We start from the raw sequence: 20255 nt of genomic DNA, 5'->3' as shown, positions 1-20255 counted from the left end.
GAGAACAGGCGTTCACATTGCATTTTTGTAGATGGCGCTGCGTAGTATTTACATGCCAGATATGCTTAACATTCGTATGCCCCTTCATGCTTTAACTTGTAGTCTCTAAAATGTTTTACATTGCTTCGTTTTTGAATGCAGTTATATTAAAAAAAAAATAATCCTACATTTGTAAATTGAACTTTCACAATAAAGAGATTGCAATACAGTATTTGTATGAGGTGATTGAAAAATACTCTTTTTTTACAGTGCAAATATTTGTAATAAAAAATATAAAGTGAGCGCTGTACACTTTATCTTCTGTTGTAATTGAAAATCAATATATTAGAAAATGTAGAAAAACATCCAAAAATATTTATAATAAATTTAAAGTGGTATTCTATTATTGTTTAACAGTGTGATTACAACTGCGATTAATTGCAATTTTTTTTTTTTAAACTGTTTGACAGCCCTAATTTAAAATGGGAATTTTAGCTCTGGATTTTAAACTATAAAATCAAATTTTAGTTCTTTTAAGCCGTTCCCTTCCCAACGGGGGCTAGTTCAAGCCTTTTGGCTCAAATCACTAACTTACTGCTTGTTTTGCTTCTCGCAGAGATCTGATGTGGTGAGGTAGTCTGGCTGCCTACCAAATCAGAGACATCAACACCTCAATGCAAGTGCAGAGGATTAGCGAGCTCATTGAAATACCTAAACTGCTCATTCACAAAGTGAACCTCTTGTGTTTTATAAGAGAGGGTGGAATCAGCACATTGATGCAGTCAATGGGGTCAGCCTAGATCCCACATTTGTGGGAAATGGAGAAGATACCAAGTAAAGAGCAGATTTAGAGGTACTGGGTCCAGGATCATATTTAATAAAACACCACAAGAATACCCAGGATCTACTTTCCTCATTTGGTTCATAAAGACGAAAGCCATTGGTGGACCATTCTCAACACTGTTTGGCTGCCCTTAGCAGGGAATAAAAAGCCAGAAACAGACCCTGGAGCTACTCAATGGGACCCAAATCTTACTGACAAAGGTGGGTTTATAATGAAGTCAGTACATACGCTCTACCAAAGAGACAGCTTGGTGAGAAAGCCACAAGGCAGGATTTTCCTGGAAATGGCTCTTTGAACACTTCAAAACAGTCTGAGCAAATATAGCGGCATTATAATAGTCAGCAACATTTTGGCCTTGAGATTTTTCCAGACAGATGAGAGGATTTCAGGAGGCACCTTTGATCATAGACACAGCATGCCCAGCCAGAATGAGAGGGAGGACAGACCTGTCTCTGGTGAATAAGGTAATCAGGAAGACTGTACAGGGGGCTTTTTTATTGGGTTGGTTGGCAGGTGATCATTAGTTTAAGAGAAGCAGACTATTATATGTTCATTTGAACTAAGCTTTGTCACGGGAAATCTTTAAGCACATAAAACCTCCTAGAGCACGTGAGGGGTGCTTATTTTAGCTGAAATACAAATAACTAAAGTTTGTTGCATACACTACCCCTGACTAGTCTCCAATTTACTTTGTCACCAATGGGCGGAGTATTAAATACTGACCTGTTTTTCCCTGAAGGAACGTTTATTTTTTGTTCGGACATTGTGACTGTATCTCATCATCATAAAGTTCTTCTGCTTTTTCTTCTCTTTATTAGTGGAGCTAGCGAATGGATTCATTTTCGTTTTCCTTTTCACAAATTCGTTTCTGTCCGTCTTTCCAGCCTAGGTTGGAAAAAAATATCCAAACAATTAAAGCCCACAGGGTTATCTTCCTTTCTCACAAGTCAGATCATCTAACTGGTCTCTGTAGAAATGCCATTTACCCCTGCACACTTTCTACTCCTGGAGCTGCAAATCCAGACTCACTCTGCTTTCCTGAGCGATTTTATGTGCTTTGTGATTGGTTGTTTAACTGTATCTTTTGAATAAGAACCTCTATTAAAAAAAAGAGGTTTTAAAATTCCCAGCATTAGCCAGTCAGTCAGAGACAGGGAACCAGACTAAAGTTAACCATTTATCTGTGCCAGGTTGGCAAAGAACCCAGGAGGGGGAGGCAACCAGGTGCCTAGCTGTCATTCATGCCTGAGCCCTTTGAAACCTGCCCCTACTGTGTTCTTGTAACTCTGCAGGTTGCAAAGCCTGAAACCCCTGAAAATCTGCAAGGAAGAGGATCTGGAATATCACGGCTCCTCACCATGGCTGTGGCCAGTCTTGTTTCCTTGTCTGATTTAGGCTTCTTATGTAGATGCTCAATATATCTGAGCGAAAGCAACTCTCCCCTGCAAAACAAAAAGAGATTATGATGTTGTCTGGCATCACGGGAGCTTCCACCATGCATGGATCTATCCCCACCCTCTCTATCATCTCTCATTCGTTCGAGATATGGCTTCTGAGCTCACTGCCCACTTTCACACAAGCACCAGTGTGCTTTGTCCCATGCTGCCCTTATACATGGGAGGAGCTACCCATAAACATCTGTACAGCTGCCTCATTGTCCGCCTTCAAATCCCTTTTTAACTACCATACCTACAAAAATCTCAGCTGCGGTTAGTCAGCCCGTGTGCCGAGACCACAGCCTATCAAGCTGATGAGTATCGTCTCATTGTTCCCTTGTGCTGACCCTCCTATATTCACATGCTGTCTCTTCTAATACTTAGATTAGAAGCAGTGTGGCATAAGGAAACATCTTTTTATTATACATTTGTACAGCACCTAACACAATGAGGTCCTGGCCCTCGGTTCAGGCTCCTAAGTGCTATTGCAATAGAAATAATATCCATTATACCACCTGAGTGAAAAGGAATTTTGTATTCTACCTGCGCTCCTCGTCGCTGTCTATTTCAATGTTCTTCCTCTTTGCAGCTTTGCCAGGTGCCGAGTTGAGTTCTTTGGCTATCTGGGCCAGGCGTATTTTCTGGAAGTCTTCTTGAGTTAAAACCCGGCTCGTGCTAACTGCAGCTGCTTTGGCTTTCTGTTCTTCTACAGGCATGCTTTTGATCTTCTCCCCCTTTAAATGCGGACAATAGTGACGATCATCAAGGTCTTTAAGCAATGGTGTTGTATGGTTTATTTGTACACTATAATCTTATTATAAAGGCAAATCCTGTTTCTCTCCACCTAAGCAGGTCGCTGGAGAGAAACAGGACTTGCCCGGAGAAACAGAACTTGCCTTTATAATAAGGGCATATGGCTGGTTAGAGCAGAAGACAAGAATACATGGGAGGTGAGAGGCGTAGGGGACAGAATAGCACTGGCCTTCTTCAAGTCTACAGTAAAGTTCAACGGTGGGTGTAACATTACCAACAGAGCCCACGTTGGGGCACCATGCAGCCTGTGATCAAGGAGTTCCCTGGCTTTTCAGGAAATTGGTTGAGTGTGCTTGTTCATGTGTAAGGGAGAGAGAAGAGTTAAGGAGCATTAGAAATGTGCCAAAATACTCCTCTTCTTTGCTGGAGATGAGGGGAATTTGCCCTATTCCCCATAGGCTAGTGCTTCTCAACTGTGGGAAGGGCCGCTAGCACATCCCTCAGCCCGCGCTGCTTCCCGCAGCCGCCATTGGCCTGGAGCGGCAAACCGCAGCCAGTGGGAGCTGCAATTGGCCAAACCTGCGGATGTGGCAGGTAAACAAACTGGCCCGGCATGCCAGGGGCTTTCCCTGAACAAGTGGTGGACCACAGTTGAGAACCATTGCCATAGGCTGTAAAATATTTACACACAGGACTGATTCTCGCCTGCTTTGACTTATGGATATTCACTTATACCTGTGCAAAGGGGTGTGACACACCACCATTCTCATTAGCTACTGTTTATACACCCACTTGGCACATCTGAAAACTACATTAAAGGTGAAAGCCAACAGAGAATCAAGCCCAATCTTTGAAAATCACATTTATATTTAGGCCAGAAAGTGATGACAAAACTCACTACTTCTTTCTGCTCCTCATCTGAGGAGTGGTGCACATCTATCCATTCCCCATCTTCATCGTCTTCCTCCTCACTGAGACTGGCACTTTGCCATCCATCTGCCCAGGGCAAGAGGCACACACAGTGACTAGAATAGACTTAGTTCAATTGCATGACAATAAATATAGCAATTAAGACTGGATCCCAGATTCGTTTCCTTCCATGTTATCTCTACCTGCTAAATGCACTACTGTTTTTAAAAGCCCTCCATTTGCAGTTCTCAATCACCTAGTCCAGATACCACTAGAAATAACAAGCAAGAATTAAAGTGTTGTCAAGTTACGATAGAGGTTGACTATTTAAAAACTATACATTTCAAGTATCATCCACAATGTGCTAGATCAGGGATTGGCAACCTTTGGCATGCGGCCCACCAGGGAAATCCACTGGCGGGCCGGGCCGGTTTGTTTACCTGCAGCGTCCACAGGTTCAGCCGATCATAGCTCCCACAGGCTGTGGTTCGCCGTTCCAGGCTAATGGGGGCTGCAGGAAGCGGCACGGGCCAAGGGATGTGCTGGCCGCCGCTTCCCACAGTCCCCATTGGCCCGAAACGGCAAACTGCGGCCAGTGGAAGCTGCGGTCAGCCAAACCTGCGGACGCTGCAAGTAAACAAACCGTCCTGGCCCGCCAGCGGATTTCCCTGATGGGCTGCGTGTCAAAGGTTGCTGATCCCTGTGCTACATGCTATACAAAAATAGTCCATGGACCACAAAGTTGTGTCTCTCAGTGACATTCAGATGTGTGTATTTATATAAAAACAGGTAGTTTGGTGGCAATGGCTTGTGGAAGCTGTTAAAGACAAGACATGCCCCTAACCAGTTTACTGTTGCATCTTGTAATTAATATAGTACACAAGCTATTTAATGCAGAAACTGTCACTTTATTACAAGTTTATACAGTACCTAGAATCAGATCCTTCATGGAGGTTGTGATGTCATCATCAGTTGTTGTAAGTGGGACTAACCATAGAAATAAACAAGTTATCCCCAAAGTTGTAAGAAAACACCAAAGGCAGCATGTAAAACACTGGTGTGCCTGATGTCTAATCACTGGCAATGGAGACAAGCTGTCATGTAAACCTAATTTACTGCCAGCCTACGTTGCAGTTATTGTAAAGAGCTCTATAAAGTTATAAAATGTGCTTGGAAAAGGCTCTGAAGATAAACAGCGCTACACAAGTGCCCCATGATGTCTACTGTGCAGGGCACCGTACATGCATGCAGTGATATTCTGCCGCATCCCCAACATCCAACCAGTTCACACAGATATGGAAGCAGCACACATTATTTGAAAAAGTCATGTTACATTTTCAACAGCCTGCTCTTCTTAATTCTTCAAAGTGACTCAAGGACATAGTAAGCAAACAGTTATTATCTTGGGGAGAGCTGAACAGGTGCATTTTTGAAGCCATAGGACCTGCTTTTCCTTGAAGATTAGTCACACAGGCAACAAACCCCTTTGTTATCTCTTGATAAAGCAAATACTGCATGAAGCAACACAGACCCAAGGTCAAATATAACTGAGCGCATATTGCATTCATTCAAGGGCAGCACTAATGCTGTTTCACTGGACAAATGCACACATGGCCAGGGTTACTCAAGACATTACAGTGTCAAAGTTTCTGCTTTACAACAAGATACTTGCACCACATTTTCACATGTAAATAGAATTCTAATGGCAATGCTGTACTGCCCCGAAGTGAAGAAAAACTAACCAACCTTCCTCATGTTTCCCTCCTTCTTCTTCCTTATTCTCAACCTCTAATATTTCTGCTCCTGGAATATAATCTTTGGCATCTAATTCTCCATACTCGTGGATTCTGGCTTCTGATGAAGCCTCAGTAGGTTTACCCTATAAGTAAACAAAGTACATGTTTTAAGTAGCTCATTGTTTTCTTTAATTTCACCAACAGGACATTTTAAAAGAGGCATAAGGTTGGTGGACTTGATCACCAGCCTGGGAAACATGATATGGCAATATACATAGTACTGCTCAAACACAGACTGTCGTGTCTCCAAAGCCTCTGGCAGTTTAGTGTCAGGATTTCCACCCTGCCTAGGAGGTCCACAGGGCCTCCTGCAGTCCTCTGCGATAGTTACAGGAGAGCGTTCTCCCAGCCCTCTCCTGGTCCTGGACTGCCGCAGGTCCTCATTTATATCCCCTAGCTGGAAAACATCAGACCCAATCAACTGCTGCTACCCAGCTGGGTCAGTTAATTCCCAACACTTGCCTGCCAAGCTGCTCCCCAGAACAGGGCTGGTTGCTCCCCTTAAAGGGCAGACTGCCCTGTTACAAGGTGTTTTTTCACCAGTGAAACAAGAAGTGATCAGCCAGTGACACACATCCCAACACACCCTCCAAAACTCTGGATTAAACTTCTGCAGCTTGGGCCTATTTCTAACAAGCTTTATACATTAATGAGCATTGGAACAACAGAGATCCACAGCCCTCCAGGTTCAGATAATCCTTCCATCCACTTCTTTTAACAAGGTTAGGTTTTAGTCACACAGAAAAATAAATGATGATGAAGAGCTTCTGATATTGCATTTTCGGAGCACAGCACTTTATTGAAAAACATCTCCTCTCCACAGATTAACAATGGATTCTGCAATGAAGTGGTGGGGACAGAAATACTCTATAGCTCTCAAGGCACTTTGCAAAGAAGCATCATTATCCCCATTTAACAGAGGGGGAAACTGAGATGGGAAGTGACTTGCCCAAGGTCACCTAGTAAGCAAGTGGCAGAGCCAAGAATAGAACCCAGGTCTCCTAGGTCCAGTGCTCTGTCCTTAGGCCACACTGCCTTTTGCCTTTAGGTGATCTCTCCAGGACAAAATGCAATGCACATATTCTTAGTTAAAAGTATGCACACAGTTAACCATGTTCACTGGCTTGAGATGCTCAATTTATTTCATCCTCATTTTCAGGATCACAACCCTGCATATCAGATACAAATTAATGCACATAAACATCACTTACCCTGAATTTTTTTTGTAACATTTGCGGATTCAATGATCGGAAGAGATGTATCAGAGTTCTTGCAGACATCATTACATCTACAAAACAAATACCAGGAATAAACAAACACCTTGGAAAAAGCAGGATCTGGATCAAATGAAAAGGAAAGCATTGAGCTAGAATTAGGTTTTGTTCTGTGGGTGGGGAGGAGGGTAAAAGGAAAAGTGCTATATTTCCTACATCTTTCTCAATAGTAACTTCTTAGCATTATTCTATTTAACAATCCATGTCCCTTCTACTCTGGACTACCTACTTTGTAAAACTATCTTCTACTCTCGGCCTTCTTTGCTCTACTCTAGTTTTGTTTATTGGATACATCTCCCCAAAAATCCTTTTTCAAAATTTAAGCAGCTACCAATATCGGTGTGAATCTGTTACTTCTAAAAAAGAAGCGAAGAAGAAAGTTTCTCCAGGACTAGATCAAACATTTCCAAGGTAACTCACACAATCAATATTTATTTAGTACATGAACCTGTGTCCCCTACAGTCAGTGATCAACCAATTGATAACGTTCCCATTGATCAAATTGTGCAAGATCAAGCCCTTATGTAGCTTCAGTTCAAGTAGCTGCTAGGCAACTACCCGTTTCCCCTCCCAACTGCTCTGACTGCTTCATCTCTCACATGTGACACCTGAAACAGACACAGAGGTGCAGGAGACTAACATGAGAAATATTCTGAACTCTAACCTATTCCCTACATTAGAACTCACAGCATGTGACATCAGAACACACAGCATAAACATGGGTAAAAAAAAAGAGCAGCACGTTTTTCCACCTGCAAAGCACTAAACTTACTTTTATCTTTATGAGATTTGTACAGGGCGAGGTCTTGGAGCAGGTCTTCGGTCATAGCCAGAGGACATCTCGCAGTTATCTCTTTTATCGCATTCATTCTAGAAAAATCAAAGTTTTTTAAAAAAATTTGTCTCAGTTAGAAAAGACCCTGGCTGCAGCATGTTGCACGACTGTGTCTGAGACTCAGGGACGGTCATCCTGAGGCACACAACTCAGTGTCAGAGAAAAGAGCAGCACAGGACTCAACCCCCGAGGTAGCCTATCGAAGGCATGGCAGCTTTGCATAGTTTGTTCTCCTAGCCATCATGATGGACCAGTTTCCAGAGGTGCAAGTGCTCAGCATCTTTGAAAATTAAGATAAAGTACTGGCACAGCAATCACTAACTAGCTAGAAAGCATCCAAGACCAAAGGGTGGAAATGGGCAGCCCATACAGAAAAGCTAAAACCCTTTAAATCTGTGGACCATGTCTGTGCTTAGAGGAGTCAGGAATCTTGACTGCATTCATCCATGGTTAGATCAGTAAAGGAGAGCCTATGCTGGGGACCTGTATGCTCACACAGGAGAGTTCCCTTTCAAAGTAACTTTACCCTCACATTGACCCTCATCCTCCCCAGTCTCTCTCTAAGGTCCACTCCCCACCCCCTCCTTATGGCTGAAACCATTTTAGCAAGAACCATTCTTAAAGCATGGCTCGAACTAGTGAGCATGTTTCCACCCACAGTCCCATGCAATTGGTATGAACAGGGACAACTTTTCCTGAGACTCATCTTAGATCTCGATTATAAAAGAGAGATAAAATACGTTGTACAATTATTATTATATAATTACTATTATTATACATCAGTCAGTCTATGGCACGGGTCTCGGCAAAATAAGCCAGTTTATACTGGGCACAGAAACTGGGTTAGCATTCCGCTGGCAACAGCTATGGTTAAACTTAGATGTAGCTAGCACAGTTTCAGTCATTGTATAGAAAGGGAATGAAGTCTTGACCATCATGTTATCTACACCCTGAAAAATCATGGCATACTTAAGAGTTTACAGATAAATGGGATATGCACAGAACATTCCCAAAGATCTTGTTACCCAGGAGAGCAGGGATTCAGCCCCATCTGGGGAGAAAAGAGAATGAGGCATCTTGGTGCTAACCAATGACCTCTACGACCCAGTGCCATAGCAGTGTTGGCAACTAAAAATAAATAGTTTACCAGACTCAAAGCACATTGCACAAAAGGTTATTTTTTATTTCAATGGGTGTTTTTTTAAAGAGATACACCAAGCTATTTTCTATGTGTTGTACAGTGTTTCTAGCAACCCAGGTTCCCCACAGATCCCAGACTGAGTTATCATGAACTTTCGTACCTACCCTACAGTCATAACTTCCCCAGAATTCTTGTCAGTGACAAAGTTGTTGGCTATGGTCATTAATACTGACTGGATGATCTAGAAAGGAAAGTAGAGACATGAACACACATTCTTATTGTAGTTATACTCATTTGCATACAATACCATAGTCACAAAGGGCAAACTCACTCATAGCTTGGGACTTGGCCCTTTAAGAGACATTCTAATCCATGGAGAATTTTTACAATACAAATCTTACTACAGGGAGGAAATGTGGCCTCGTGAATACAGCACTGAATGGGGATTCAGCAGACCCGGCTCTGCCACTGGCCTGCTGAGTGACTTCGATCAAGTCACATCACTGCTGTGTGCCTCGGTTTCCCTGTCTGTAAAATGGGGGTAATGCTTCTGACCTCCTTTGTAAAGCCATTTGGAGATTTACTTTGATTAAAAGTGCTATATGAGAGCCAGTTTGTGACCTTAAGAGTATCCCAAGGCTAGATGGCAAGGAGCTCCCTGGTATGCAGCAGTGAGACTCAGCTGGCCTGCCCACTCAGTATATCCCCATCCACTGTGGTCATGATATTTATCCAAAAAGTGGCATGTAATAAATCATTGAAAAACAACTAACTCACTGATCATTCACATTCTTGTGTGATGTATATAAGGTTAACCTGCAAAGAGTTATTCAGATACGTGTGACTAAAATGTGTTTTAACCAGGCATATCAGGGGAAATTGATAAATAGGTTTTTCGAGACAAATGAAAGGGACCAGCCCCACAAGACAGGTGTTGCCACGGACAGGGGGCTATGTACTAGTATGAGAGATTGCAGGGAAATCATTTGCAGTGTAAAAATTACAAGCAGGGGTGAAGCCAGCATGATGTCTGCACCAGGCAGAATGGAGTCTACACCTAGCAGGGGAAAGAACCTTTCTGTTGCGGACACACTTCAGAAGAACACGTTTCAGAGGTTTACTAGACTATAAAAAGAGAGGGAGAGTACCCCTAAGTTAACCTTCACCTGAACAGTCAAAGAAACGGAGCACTGTGGGCTCCGTGATTGAACCCTGGCTAAGAACCAGCCAGCCATGCAGGAAAACAACTGTGGTGAGATTCTTACTTTGAACAAAAACAACGAGGAGTCCGGTGGCACCTTAAAGGCTAACAGATTTATTTGGACATCAGCTTTCATGCGTAAAAAAACCACTTTACAGCAGCATAGGATTTAAGACACCCAGAGTTGCAAGGCAGGTGTTGACTGAACACCCTACTGGCCTGGGTGAACCCCAAAGAGTCACAAGTATTCATTACTATTTTTTTTATGGAACATAAACCACAGAATAAGCACAAATGTTCCCATTTTGAAAGATCAGCGTGTACTTTTCAACCCCACCTGACACCAAGAGGATGTAATCTCAGAGGAACTGAGGAGACTCCACGGAGAAATCACTCCTTGCATTACTTTTCCCCCTACTTAAACAATACCCAGCATCCAACACTTCCAGCCTGTGAGTTTTAACATGTTTGGGCAGGTTTTTGGTCTCTCTCAGCATAGCTCTGTCAACACGTTCACCAGTTATATTTCCAGTGTTTGCACATAGTCTACTTTTTAATATGAATGAGATTTGGAAGGATCCTGACCTCTGGTGGCACCAGCTGATGAGACGCTTGCGCAGCAAAAAGAAGGATCTTGGTCACTTCTAGAAGAGTAGAAAAGAAAGAGAGAAAGGTTCCACAGTCAGTCAGACAGCCAGCCATTTCTGCTTTCAGTGGCTTATAAATATCTCCGCGCATCACAACTTCTAATTCTGGGTCCCATCCTGCAGGAAGCTCAGCACCCTGAACTTCCATAGAGAACATGAAGGTCATTTGGAGCCTTGCAAAACCAGATCCTCGGGACCACTCGCTGTCAAAATAACACACACAATCTGATACCACAAAGTTTATCCTAGGCCCTCAGCTGGCTACCTCTTTTTAACCACTGCATATGGGCTGTAGAGCACTTTGAAAAGTCTGCTCTAGAGCACTGGTTCTAAACCACAGGTACATGTAACCCTGAAGATAGGCAGAGGTCTTCAAGGGGGTGCATCAACTCATCTAGATATTTGCCTAGTTTTACAACAGGCTCCATAAAAAGCACTCGCAAAGTCAGTACAAGCTAAAATTTCATACAGACAATGACTTGTTTATAGTGCTGTGTATACCATACACTGAAATGTAAGTTCAAGATTTATATTCCAACTGATTTATTTTATAGTTGTTATATGAGAAATGAGAAAGTAAGCCATTTTTCGGTAATAGAAATACAAAAGCGACACAGCATACTATGTCCGATTTTGTAAGCAAGTAGTTTTTAAATGAGGCAAAACTTGGGGGTACACAAGACAAATCAGAGTCCTGAAAGGGGTACAGTAGTCTGGAAAGGTTGAGAGCCACTGGTCTAGACTGAAATAGTGTTGCAACATTAACTATGGTGCAGCAAGAGAGACAAACTTCGCTAAACAATTACAGACAGCTTCTTGTAGCAGCTTAGTTTAACTCACAGAATTCAAGGGATCCATTCTAGTCTTTATTTAAAGAATTCCAGTTCCCACTTTCAGAAGTACGGAACACACCTTTTCCATATCCCATACCAACACCTGGTAGCAAAATTGCATCTCTGTTCTTCACCCTCCTCCTTTCACGCCCTGTCTATCTGACAAGGCAAACCCGATTGTCTACACTTTATCCTACAGCACCACTGCTCAAAACCGACTGCACACGGGGCAATATGGGAATGCAAAACACAAAGGCAGGGAGAAGATACATATTTTGTCGATGGTTGCTTACCTCTCTGATGGGGCTGCATGAACCGCTGCACAAAGGGATAGAAGTTAAAGAGAAAGAGCTGTGGGGAGGAAAGTTGATACTGGATTAAAAAACCCTGCCAGCGTTTCCTCCCTTATATCTGCCTGTCTAGACGGAGGGGCTGTGAAACGTTCTTAATCATTTTGTACAGACAATGGTACACACAGACTGCATTGGTGTTACTGGGTAACATGTTTGTAACAGAGAGTGGATTCTAAATGTGTTTTCCTGCCTTGGATGGGGGGGGAGGGGATGTGGGGGGGGGGGGGAAATACTGCAATGAGATGTTCAATATTTTCTTTAATAAAGTAAATACTGATCCCAATCCAAATCCCATTGAAGTCAATGGAAGGAAAGGATCCCAGTGGCTTTGATGGACTTTGAATTGGGGCTGTCATGCAAGTTGTCCCCTGTAAGCACAAGCGGGTAACTGAGGAGCGAGTGGGCATGGAAGCTAGTCTTCAAGAAGACAGTCAAAGGGGCACCTCTCATGGGTGTGGCCTTCATCACATGGCCATGTACCCACTAGGCAATGGACCCGAACCCGAACTCATTGCACTTCAATATTGAACATTTAGGGTTTCATATAGTGTCTGGTGAATTCAAATTTTCAAGTCACTCAATTTTTCTTCTGTCACAGTCTGGAATGAAGAGACAGTCCCAGCAGAACCAGATGGCATGGGCCCTGGCTGGGCAGGTTCCCTCACACACTCAGTACCACCTGAGTTTGCCAACCCCCAGGACAGGCTGCAAGGCCCATCTTTTCTCCTGGGCCCACTGGGAGCTGGGCAGAAGGAGAAGTTGGAGGATTGTAGAAATTCTGTTTGTGGAGATTAATACAGTTCAGTTATACTCAAGTTGCTGATGGAGGTGGGGAATTGTCTGAGTCCATTTACGATTGACAGTACTTTGAAGAGACTGCCAAAAGCATTCAGATCCTAGGATGGACACTCCTTTATGTAGTTATCATAAACCTCAGGGATTCCTGACCCACAGGTGCTCAAACTAGGGGCTTGAAGGGGTTTCCATCATATACAGGGTTTACAGTTTGGTTCTATGGCTCTCGGCACCCCCACTACACACATTATTCTAGCACCTCTGGCCTGGCCTGTACGGCACTTACTGTTACACTGCTGGCCCTCTCAGGCCAGCTAATAGTGCCAGACATGGAGTGGCGTGGTGCAATAGACATAAATCCATTAGGAAACAAAATTAAGTCAAACTCATCTTCACTTACAATGACAAAGTCTCCAGTGGTGAAAGGCCAGAGCGTTAACCCACCGTGCCATCTTGATCACATTCAGACCCATTACTGCCTGACAAGCCTACTTCTGACATGAGAGCTCAAAACCCCAGTGCAGTTAACATGATGTGTACCTCGTGTATTCCAACTAGTCTAGAGATAAGGTCCATGAGCATCATCTTCACTTCAAATCGTTCCTTGGAGGTCTCGAGCTGCTTTAGGAGTTTCTCTGCAAAATCTGGAAGCAACATGGAGTGTCAGCAAGAAGTAATAGCACTGGGGGTTCAAGGATGTTACAGCAGGATGTGCTTCAGCCTCACATCCCAAGAGACTTCACAAAATAAAACAGTCACAGATCATTAGATAATCAGCTATTAAGGCTCAGATAGCCTCACCCTGATGATACACAAGATGAATTGGTTACTGCATTAGATCAGCAATAAAGAAAAAAAATTGCTCATAAGATTGGGAACAGGATAAACCAGCAAAACCGTAAATCAATGGGCTTGTCACAGGATGGCTTGCTCCTTTAAGGGCCAAGAGGCCTGGGGCCAGCCAGCCCTGTTCAAGCCATACTTAGCTGCTTCCCTGCCTAAGGGGGCTGGACTCACTGGGATCGGGTGACAGCCTGAAACACCTGGGCCTGAAAGGGTGGAGAAAACTCAGTTTGCAGGCAGAACCACAGGGAGCAAAGCAGGGCTCCTGTGTAAGGCCCTGAAGTTGGGTCTAGAAGGACTCCAGAGAAGCATCCTGGGTGCAACCAAGGAGGCCCTGTACCATCCTGTGGGTGGGCTATTTAAACAGGAACAGGAAGCTGAGCAAGGAAAACAGGACTAGAAGCATCCAGCACAGCCTCCATGGAGCCTCTCTCAGTCCAGGAGACCAGCCTGGCCAGAGACTTTGCTCTGCAAACTAAGTTTGGGAGCTCTGAACCGAAGTCTTGAGATCTGTTAAAATCAACTTACTGATGCCCAACTGGGGAATTCAAGCAAGGAATACCAGGCTGCCGGGGGGGTGCAAGGATGGCACATACCTTTTACACAGCTGCATAGCTTTTTTAGGGTCAATATTTAAAGCCAGTTAACATGCACTAAAAAGGAGGCTGAGTTGAGGCCTATCTGAAAAAAATCAAGTTCAGGCTGTCTAGAGTGAAAGAGTAATATTAGACAAAACAGACTAGAAATAAGGGGCAAATTTTTAAACAACTAAGTGATGAATGGTAATTTAGTTTCCATTATTTCCCTAGGTTTCTCCAGGAAGTCTTTAAAGCAAGACTGGATAAAGATAAGCTTGGCTCAGACAGAAGTTACAGACCAGAAGTTACCAGGTGAAGCTCTGTGGCCAGCGTTATGCAGGAAGTCAAGACTAGATGAGCATAACTGTGGTCCCATCTAGCCTTAAAATCTATGACTATTCCTCCTAACTTGCAAGGTGCTGTGAGATTTAATCAACATTTGTGAAGTGCTTTGAGATCCGGTGACGAAGTGTGGTATCAAAGCATTCCCTATCACTCCCACGTTCAAACAGTGGAGCATAGGTGTCTCTCCCATTGCAGTTTTGCCTGAACATCAGTATCTTGGCTCGAACATGTATTAGAATTTCCAAGGCGCATGTATATCAATTGGCTTGGACACCACGCTTACCTTGGGGATCATGGATCAAATGAATAGCGGAGAAGTTAAACACCTCTGGCTTTTTCTTCTTCTTATGTTTCTGTAGGACAGCAAGAGACCAGGTGATACTTTTTCCTTTCCATGGAAGAGTTGTTCTAAGCTAATTTCAGACATTAGTTCTGGAAAACTGCCATTTCACATTATCAGCTTTAAGAGGCATGTTTTGATTTTAAATAGTAAAGTTCATCAGCACTTTCAACATTTCCTGAGTTACGTGTGGTTTTCAGCCATACGACTCCAGGCAAAGTCAATGCAAACTGCATAACGAAAGCTCCACTCCAACTCTTGAAACATACCTCTAGCTATATAGATACTAGTTCCCAACCAGGCACTGGGTATGGGAAACAGCAGTTCAGAAAACATGCCACAATCGTGCCCTGACTTACAGTGTACCCCATGCAAAAGGACTGAATAAGATGCAAATCAAGGCAGAGCCTGGTCCACAATCTAACCTAGCAAGGTCTCTTTTCAACACACGTTCTTCCACGTGAACCTGAGTATGTCAAGCTGGCTGCTGCTAGAGCAGCAAAGGGAGATTTGCTTAGAAGACATGACAAAGGGTAGCTGGCTAAAAAGGGACAGATGAGAGCACAAAAATCCAGGTCTTGAAGGGTCCTGATGTATGAACCAATGAAGGAGAGAACCGGCCGTAGATGACTGTGGTCTTAAAACGGGAAAAAAAGAACAGCATGTCGTCTTTAGAAGTTTGATTAAGTTGAACCCTGCATTGTTAGGGCTGACTGCTTTTAAAATCCTATTTAGCTTTACAAGTATTCAATTTACCACTGTTTCCCTTTCTACTAAGCCACCACTTGGATTCTGCTGCTAGTTCCATGGTGATGCCAAAATGTCCAACTGGGCTTCCCTTACCTTCAGAACCTTCATGGCTTTCTCCAGCTTCTTCTTGTGTTTAGTGGTTTTCTTTCTGATTGCATATCTCACCATGAGGTCTCTGGCTGTGGGCCCTTCATCCTTCGGAAAGGAACATCAGACAGAGCATGACTCAAGGGAATGAGGCTTCAAATAGGATATTGCAGCTGATCGACAGCAACAATTGTCAGGGTCACACACCAGGTTTTCAAAAATAGGAAACCAATTCACTCTACCTCCAAATGTTTGCCATGTAGCCAGCCTGACATTCATTTCCATACTTAAAACTTTGACTTCATACAAGAGAACACATACACCAAGGTTTAGGACCAGTTAACAGCACGTCAATAAAGCAATACAACAGATATGGTACTAGTCATTAGGCAATAGTAGCGTATTATTCAACAATACCCAATTCATGAGTAACGCTTTAAAAGGATTTCAATACAGATCAGATAAAGTAGCTGGGGGTGGGAGGATGGTTAGGGTAATAGCATCTATGTACTTGTCTGACCCCCATCACTAACCTCTGTGCATTCCCCACATATCAGTAAATTTATTCTCACACCACCATGCAAGATAAAGAAGTGCTATTTTCCCCATTTTGCAGATGAAGAACTGAGCCACAGAGAGATTAAATGGACACATGCAAAGCCTGCAACAGAGCTTTAATTTAAAAAAATCAACCCTCGTCTCCTGATTCCCAGTCCAGTTCCTCAATCACAAGTCTACATGAAGCCTCTGGTAATTCTTTACCTTCTAAATAATCACATAGCTCAATCCCCAAATCCCCACTCAAGCACATCAACGACTGATTTTAATTGGAGTTTGGCCAGTGGTCAACTACAAGACTGACCCTAAAAGCATCACGCTCTTCCTGGAAAAGTACTTTACAGTGTAAGCTCTTCAAGGCAGAGGCCACACCTGCTTTGTATCATCAATATGCAGTGCCCAGCATGTTAAGGGCACTACTAGAAACAACTACATTCTCACAGTCTGTAAGGGGAAAAAAACTGTTTTTCCTGCTAGCTCATTCTTATAGTGCAGGTTATGACTTCCCATGCTGCCAGCAACGCGACCATCAGCCCGGGTACTACAAATGGGCCAGTCACTAAGTGGCCCTTAATGATTTTGAAAATGAAGGGGACTGTTTTCTTGATCTTCCCCTCAACATACAGGCGTCTTTCCCATTAACAATAACAGCACATGTCCTGAGGAGACTGAATCTCTCAAACTGATGGGCAAATTAACACACAATCCCATCTATTCTTTCTGGCTGGTGAGGGGGGTTGAGGGGGGAGGTGGAGAGACCAATCAACAAATGGGTGTAGGTGGCTGGCATCCTGGATGGAGAAGAGAGGACAATGCAAGATACACAATACCTACTGCAGATACATGTTGCAGAGTTTGAGAAAGTGACAGCAGGAGAATTAGCCTCTGGACTAACCTCAGATTCTGAATCACTCTCTCTTTTCTCATCTTCATTTTTCCCAAGGAAGAATTTCAAACCAGCAACTAGTATCTGAAAAACATGGGCATTGGGGGGATGGAGGGGGGAAGAATTAGTTTACAAGAAGCAAAGGTCCCCATGTTAGGTCACCAGTTGCTTATAACAAGAGATAGGAAATGGCGTTAAACAGACAGGCTGACTGAAAACACTAGACGTGCAAAAAAACACTGTCAGTCTTTGTTGCCAGTCTTGCAACAGTGAAGCACTGGCATGCAACTGATCGAGGTGTAGCAGGACTTTCACAATGGCCCATGTGAACCTGTACTATTGCACAAGGGCTGCTTTACTAGAACAGGTATATCGGCAAAGCATCCCAGTATGGATGGATCTTATTACTGGCTACATTGCTCATCAGCATAGTTTATTCTACCAGCCCCTAAACAAGACAAGCTATGCCAGCACAATGGCATCAAAACCAGGAGCTGCGGCCAGCAGAGTTATGTCACCCAAGGATGTGAAAAGGTGTGCTCCTCAAGTGACACGACCATAGCGTAGACACAACCTATTGTGCAAAGTCTGGTTTCCTGGGTTGCCAGTACAATTTTTGTTTTATTGCTCTGAGCAATTAGGCCATTCATGGTAACTTTGGCAGCAACTTGAGATCCTGTGCTCAGTTACACAAGCCTATGGTGGTTTTAAGAAATAGAGCATGGGCCTTTATCATACAACAAACCCACCCATGCATCCTAGGCGTTTCTAAAACCACCACCATTGCAGCATCCAGATACAGGGCTGTTTCTGGGAACGGGCAGCTGGGACACCAGTTATTTTCACTGTTGGAGATGAGAAAGCGCAACAGTGCTGATCAACATGAGGCAATGCTCCCGAGAGTCCCTTTTGGCGAGCACGGCCCAGCGGGAGGGGGTATGGAATCTCACACCAGCCAGCAATAGTTTTGGCTACTCTATGGCTGCTGCTCTGTGGGCAGAAGGGACAAATCTATTTCTCTGCATTAGAAATAAATGAAGATGTGCTCCAGCTATTTGGAGCCAAAAGTTAATGAAACACCTTAGTGAATAATTACAGTAGAACCTCAGAGTTACGAACAGCAGAGTTATGAACGCCAGATCTCATTTGGAACCAGAAGTACACAATCAGGCAGCAGCAGAGACCAAAAACAGAAAAAGGAAATACAGTACAGTACTGTGTTAAATGTAAACTATTTTAAAAAATGGGAACGTTTAAAAAAAGATTTGACACGGTAAATTGTTTCATTGAAATTAAGACGATCAAAAGCAGAATTTTTCTTCTGCATGGTAAAGTTTCGAAGATGTGTGAACACAATGTTCAGTTGTAAACTTTTGAAAACATACACAACATTTTGTTCAGAGTTATGAACAACCTCCATTCCCAAGGTGTTCATAACTCTGAGGTTCTACTGTATAGAAAGGAAGTTGCACAAACAGATAGATAGATAGATACACACACACACATATACATACACACACACACACATACACATACACACACAGACATGTTATATATGGCAAAAACAGCTGAAGCAAAATATATTGGCATTTCAGATAGATTTCCACCCACCTTTGTGACTTTGGAAAAGCAGGCTGTTGTGATAACATTTACTGTTTTGGCATCATTCCTGAAATAAGCAAAACATTACTATACCTTCACCAAGTAATTTGCTGATTTTAAAAAACAAGACATCATGGTAGATTTAATGCAAAGCAGATTCACTGGAAACAAATCCCACAATACTAGCTGCTTTCATCATACCATCAGCGATTTCAAATGCAAACCAAGAGATGATGTTTCTCCGTGCCATTTGTTGACATTTTTCCTACACAAAAATGATCAGGTCTAGATACCCAGAAGCATATATGCTTTATCTAAGTTCACACTGGAGAAGAACACACAATTGCACTTTGACAATGAAGATGAATCAATAAAAGCAATGGCAGGCCCCACAGTAAAAGATACTTCAAGTAATAAGACATTGCCTGTTAAAATTAAATGCAGAGAGATCTGGCTTTCATTACAAAAGCTACTGGAAAGGTTTGACAGAAACAACCTCTAAGTGAGGTTTATAAATTCTGTTGGCCCTGAACTGAATTTGAGCTGACTCTTAAATACCTATAAAGCTATTTAGCAATACTGCAAAAGCCCTGTCCTTAAAAGGGGAAGGTATGATGTAGGTAATCTCATCAGACCATTCCCTCCAATGGCACATGGCCCATCTGCAACTGTTTGTAGCAAATAAACCCACCTGCTGGAGATGTGGCACTACGTGGGAAGGGCTCTGAGCTACTACACAGAATTCTTTCCCAGGTGTCAGGCTGGTGAGTCTTGCCCACATGCTCAGGGTCTAACTGATCACCGTATATGGCATCAGGAAGTAATTTTCCCCCAGGTCAGATTGGCAGAGACCCTGGATGTTATTCGCCTTCCTCTGCAGCATGGGACACAGGTCACTTGCTGGGTTGAACTGGAGTAAATGGTGGATTCTCTGTAACTTGAAGTCTTAAATCAGGATTTGAAAACTTCAGTAATTCAGCCAGAGGAGCGAGTGGGTGACGTTCTGTGACCCAACTAGATGATCATGATGGTCCATTCTGGCCTTAAAGCCTATGAGTCTATAAGTAAGATGGTCATCTATATATTTTAAGTTTTCCCGGTTTTTACTCTATTGGAATATTTCTTTCCCCTCCATTGTACCAGAGGCATTATTACGCTGCTGTTCTAGAGCTGGCAGACCCATTGTGGCAGTGCATGACTTATCTGCCTGCCTGTCCAACAGATTCATGGTATATAGATTCATAGATACTAAGGTCAGAAGGGACCATTCTGATCATCTAGTCTGACCTCCTGCACAGTGCAGGCCACAGAATCTCACCCACCCACTCCTATGAAAAACCTCACCCATGTCTGAGCTATTGAAGTCCTTAAATCATGGTTTAAAGACTTCAAGGAGCAGAGAAGCCTCCAGCAAGTGACCCGTGCCCCATGCTACAGAGGAAGGCGAAAAACCTCCAGGGCCTCTCCAAT

The 20255-nt window shown here is 43.2% G+C and overlaps 1 protein-coding gene across 4 annotated transcripts in view; it reads right to left on the bottom strand.

Moving 5' to 3' along the window:
• SDAD1 (SDA1 domain containing 1) overlaps positions 1 to 20255 on the bottom strand; it is a 37084-nt gene that overhangs the window by 3650 nt on the left and 13179 nt on the right. For 2 of the 4 annotated variants that reach the window (XM_038399126.1, XM_043514039.1), the window contains exons 7-21: positions 18795 to 18852; positions 17193 to 17267; positions 15746 to 15847; positions 14846 to 14915; positions 13337 to 13440; positions 11942 to 11999; positions 10754 to 10812; positions 9132 to 9208; positions 7764 to 7861; positions 6929 to 7005; positions 5668 to 5800; positions 3911 to 4008; positions 2803 to 2993; positions 2181 to 2265; positions 1547 to 1708 (exon numbers count right to left, since the gene is read on the bottom strand). In XM_038399126.1, coding sequence (XP_038255054.1) covers positions 1547 to 1708; positions 2181 to 2265; positions 2803 to 2993; positions 3911 to 4008; positions 5668 to 5800; positions 6929 to 7005; positions 7764 to 7861; positions 9132 to 9208; positions 10754 to 10812; positions 11942 to 11999; positions 13337 to 13440; positions 14846 to 14915; positions 15746 to 15847; positions 17193 to 17267; positions 18795 to 18852 — 1447 coding nt within the window. The remainder of the gene's footprint in view (positions 1 to 1546; positions 1709 to 2180; positions 2266 to 2802; positions 2994 to 3910; positions 4009 to 5667; positions 5801 to 6928; positions 7006 to 7763; positions 7862 to 9131; positions 9209 to 10753; positions 10813 to 11941; positions 12000 to 13336; positions 13441 to 14845; positions 14916 to 15745; positions 15848 to 17192; positions 17268 to 18794; positions 18853 to 20255) is intronic. The other 2 variants (XM_043514041.1, XM_043514040.1) reach the window with 1 other exon arrangement.

This window comes from Dermochelys coriacea, chromosome 4, assembly GCF_009764565.3.
Source record: "Dermochelys coriacea isolate rDerCor1 chromosome 4, rDerCor1.pri.v4, whole genome shotgun sequence".
NCBI lineage: Eukaryota > Metazoa > Chordata > Testudines > Dermochelyidae > Dermochelys > Dermochelys coriacea.
This window is presented reverse-complemented; position numbering and strand designations above follow the sequence as displayed.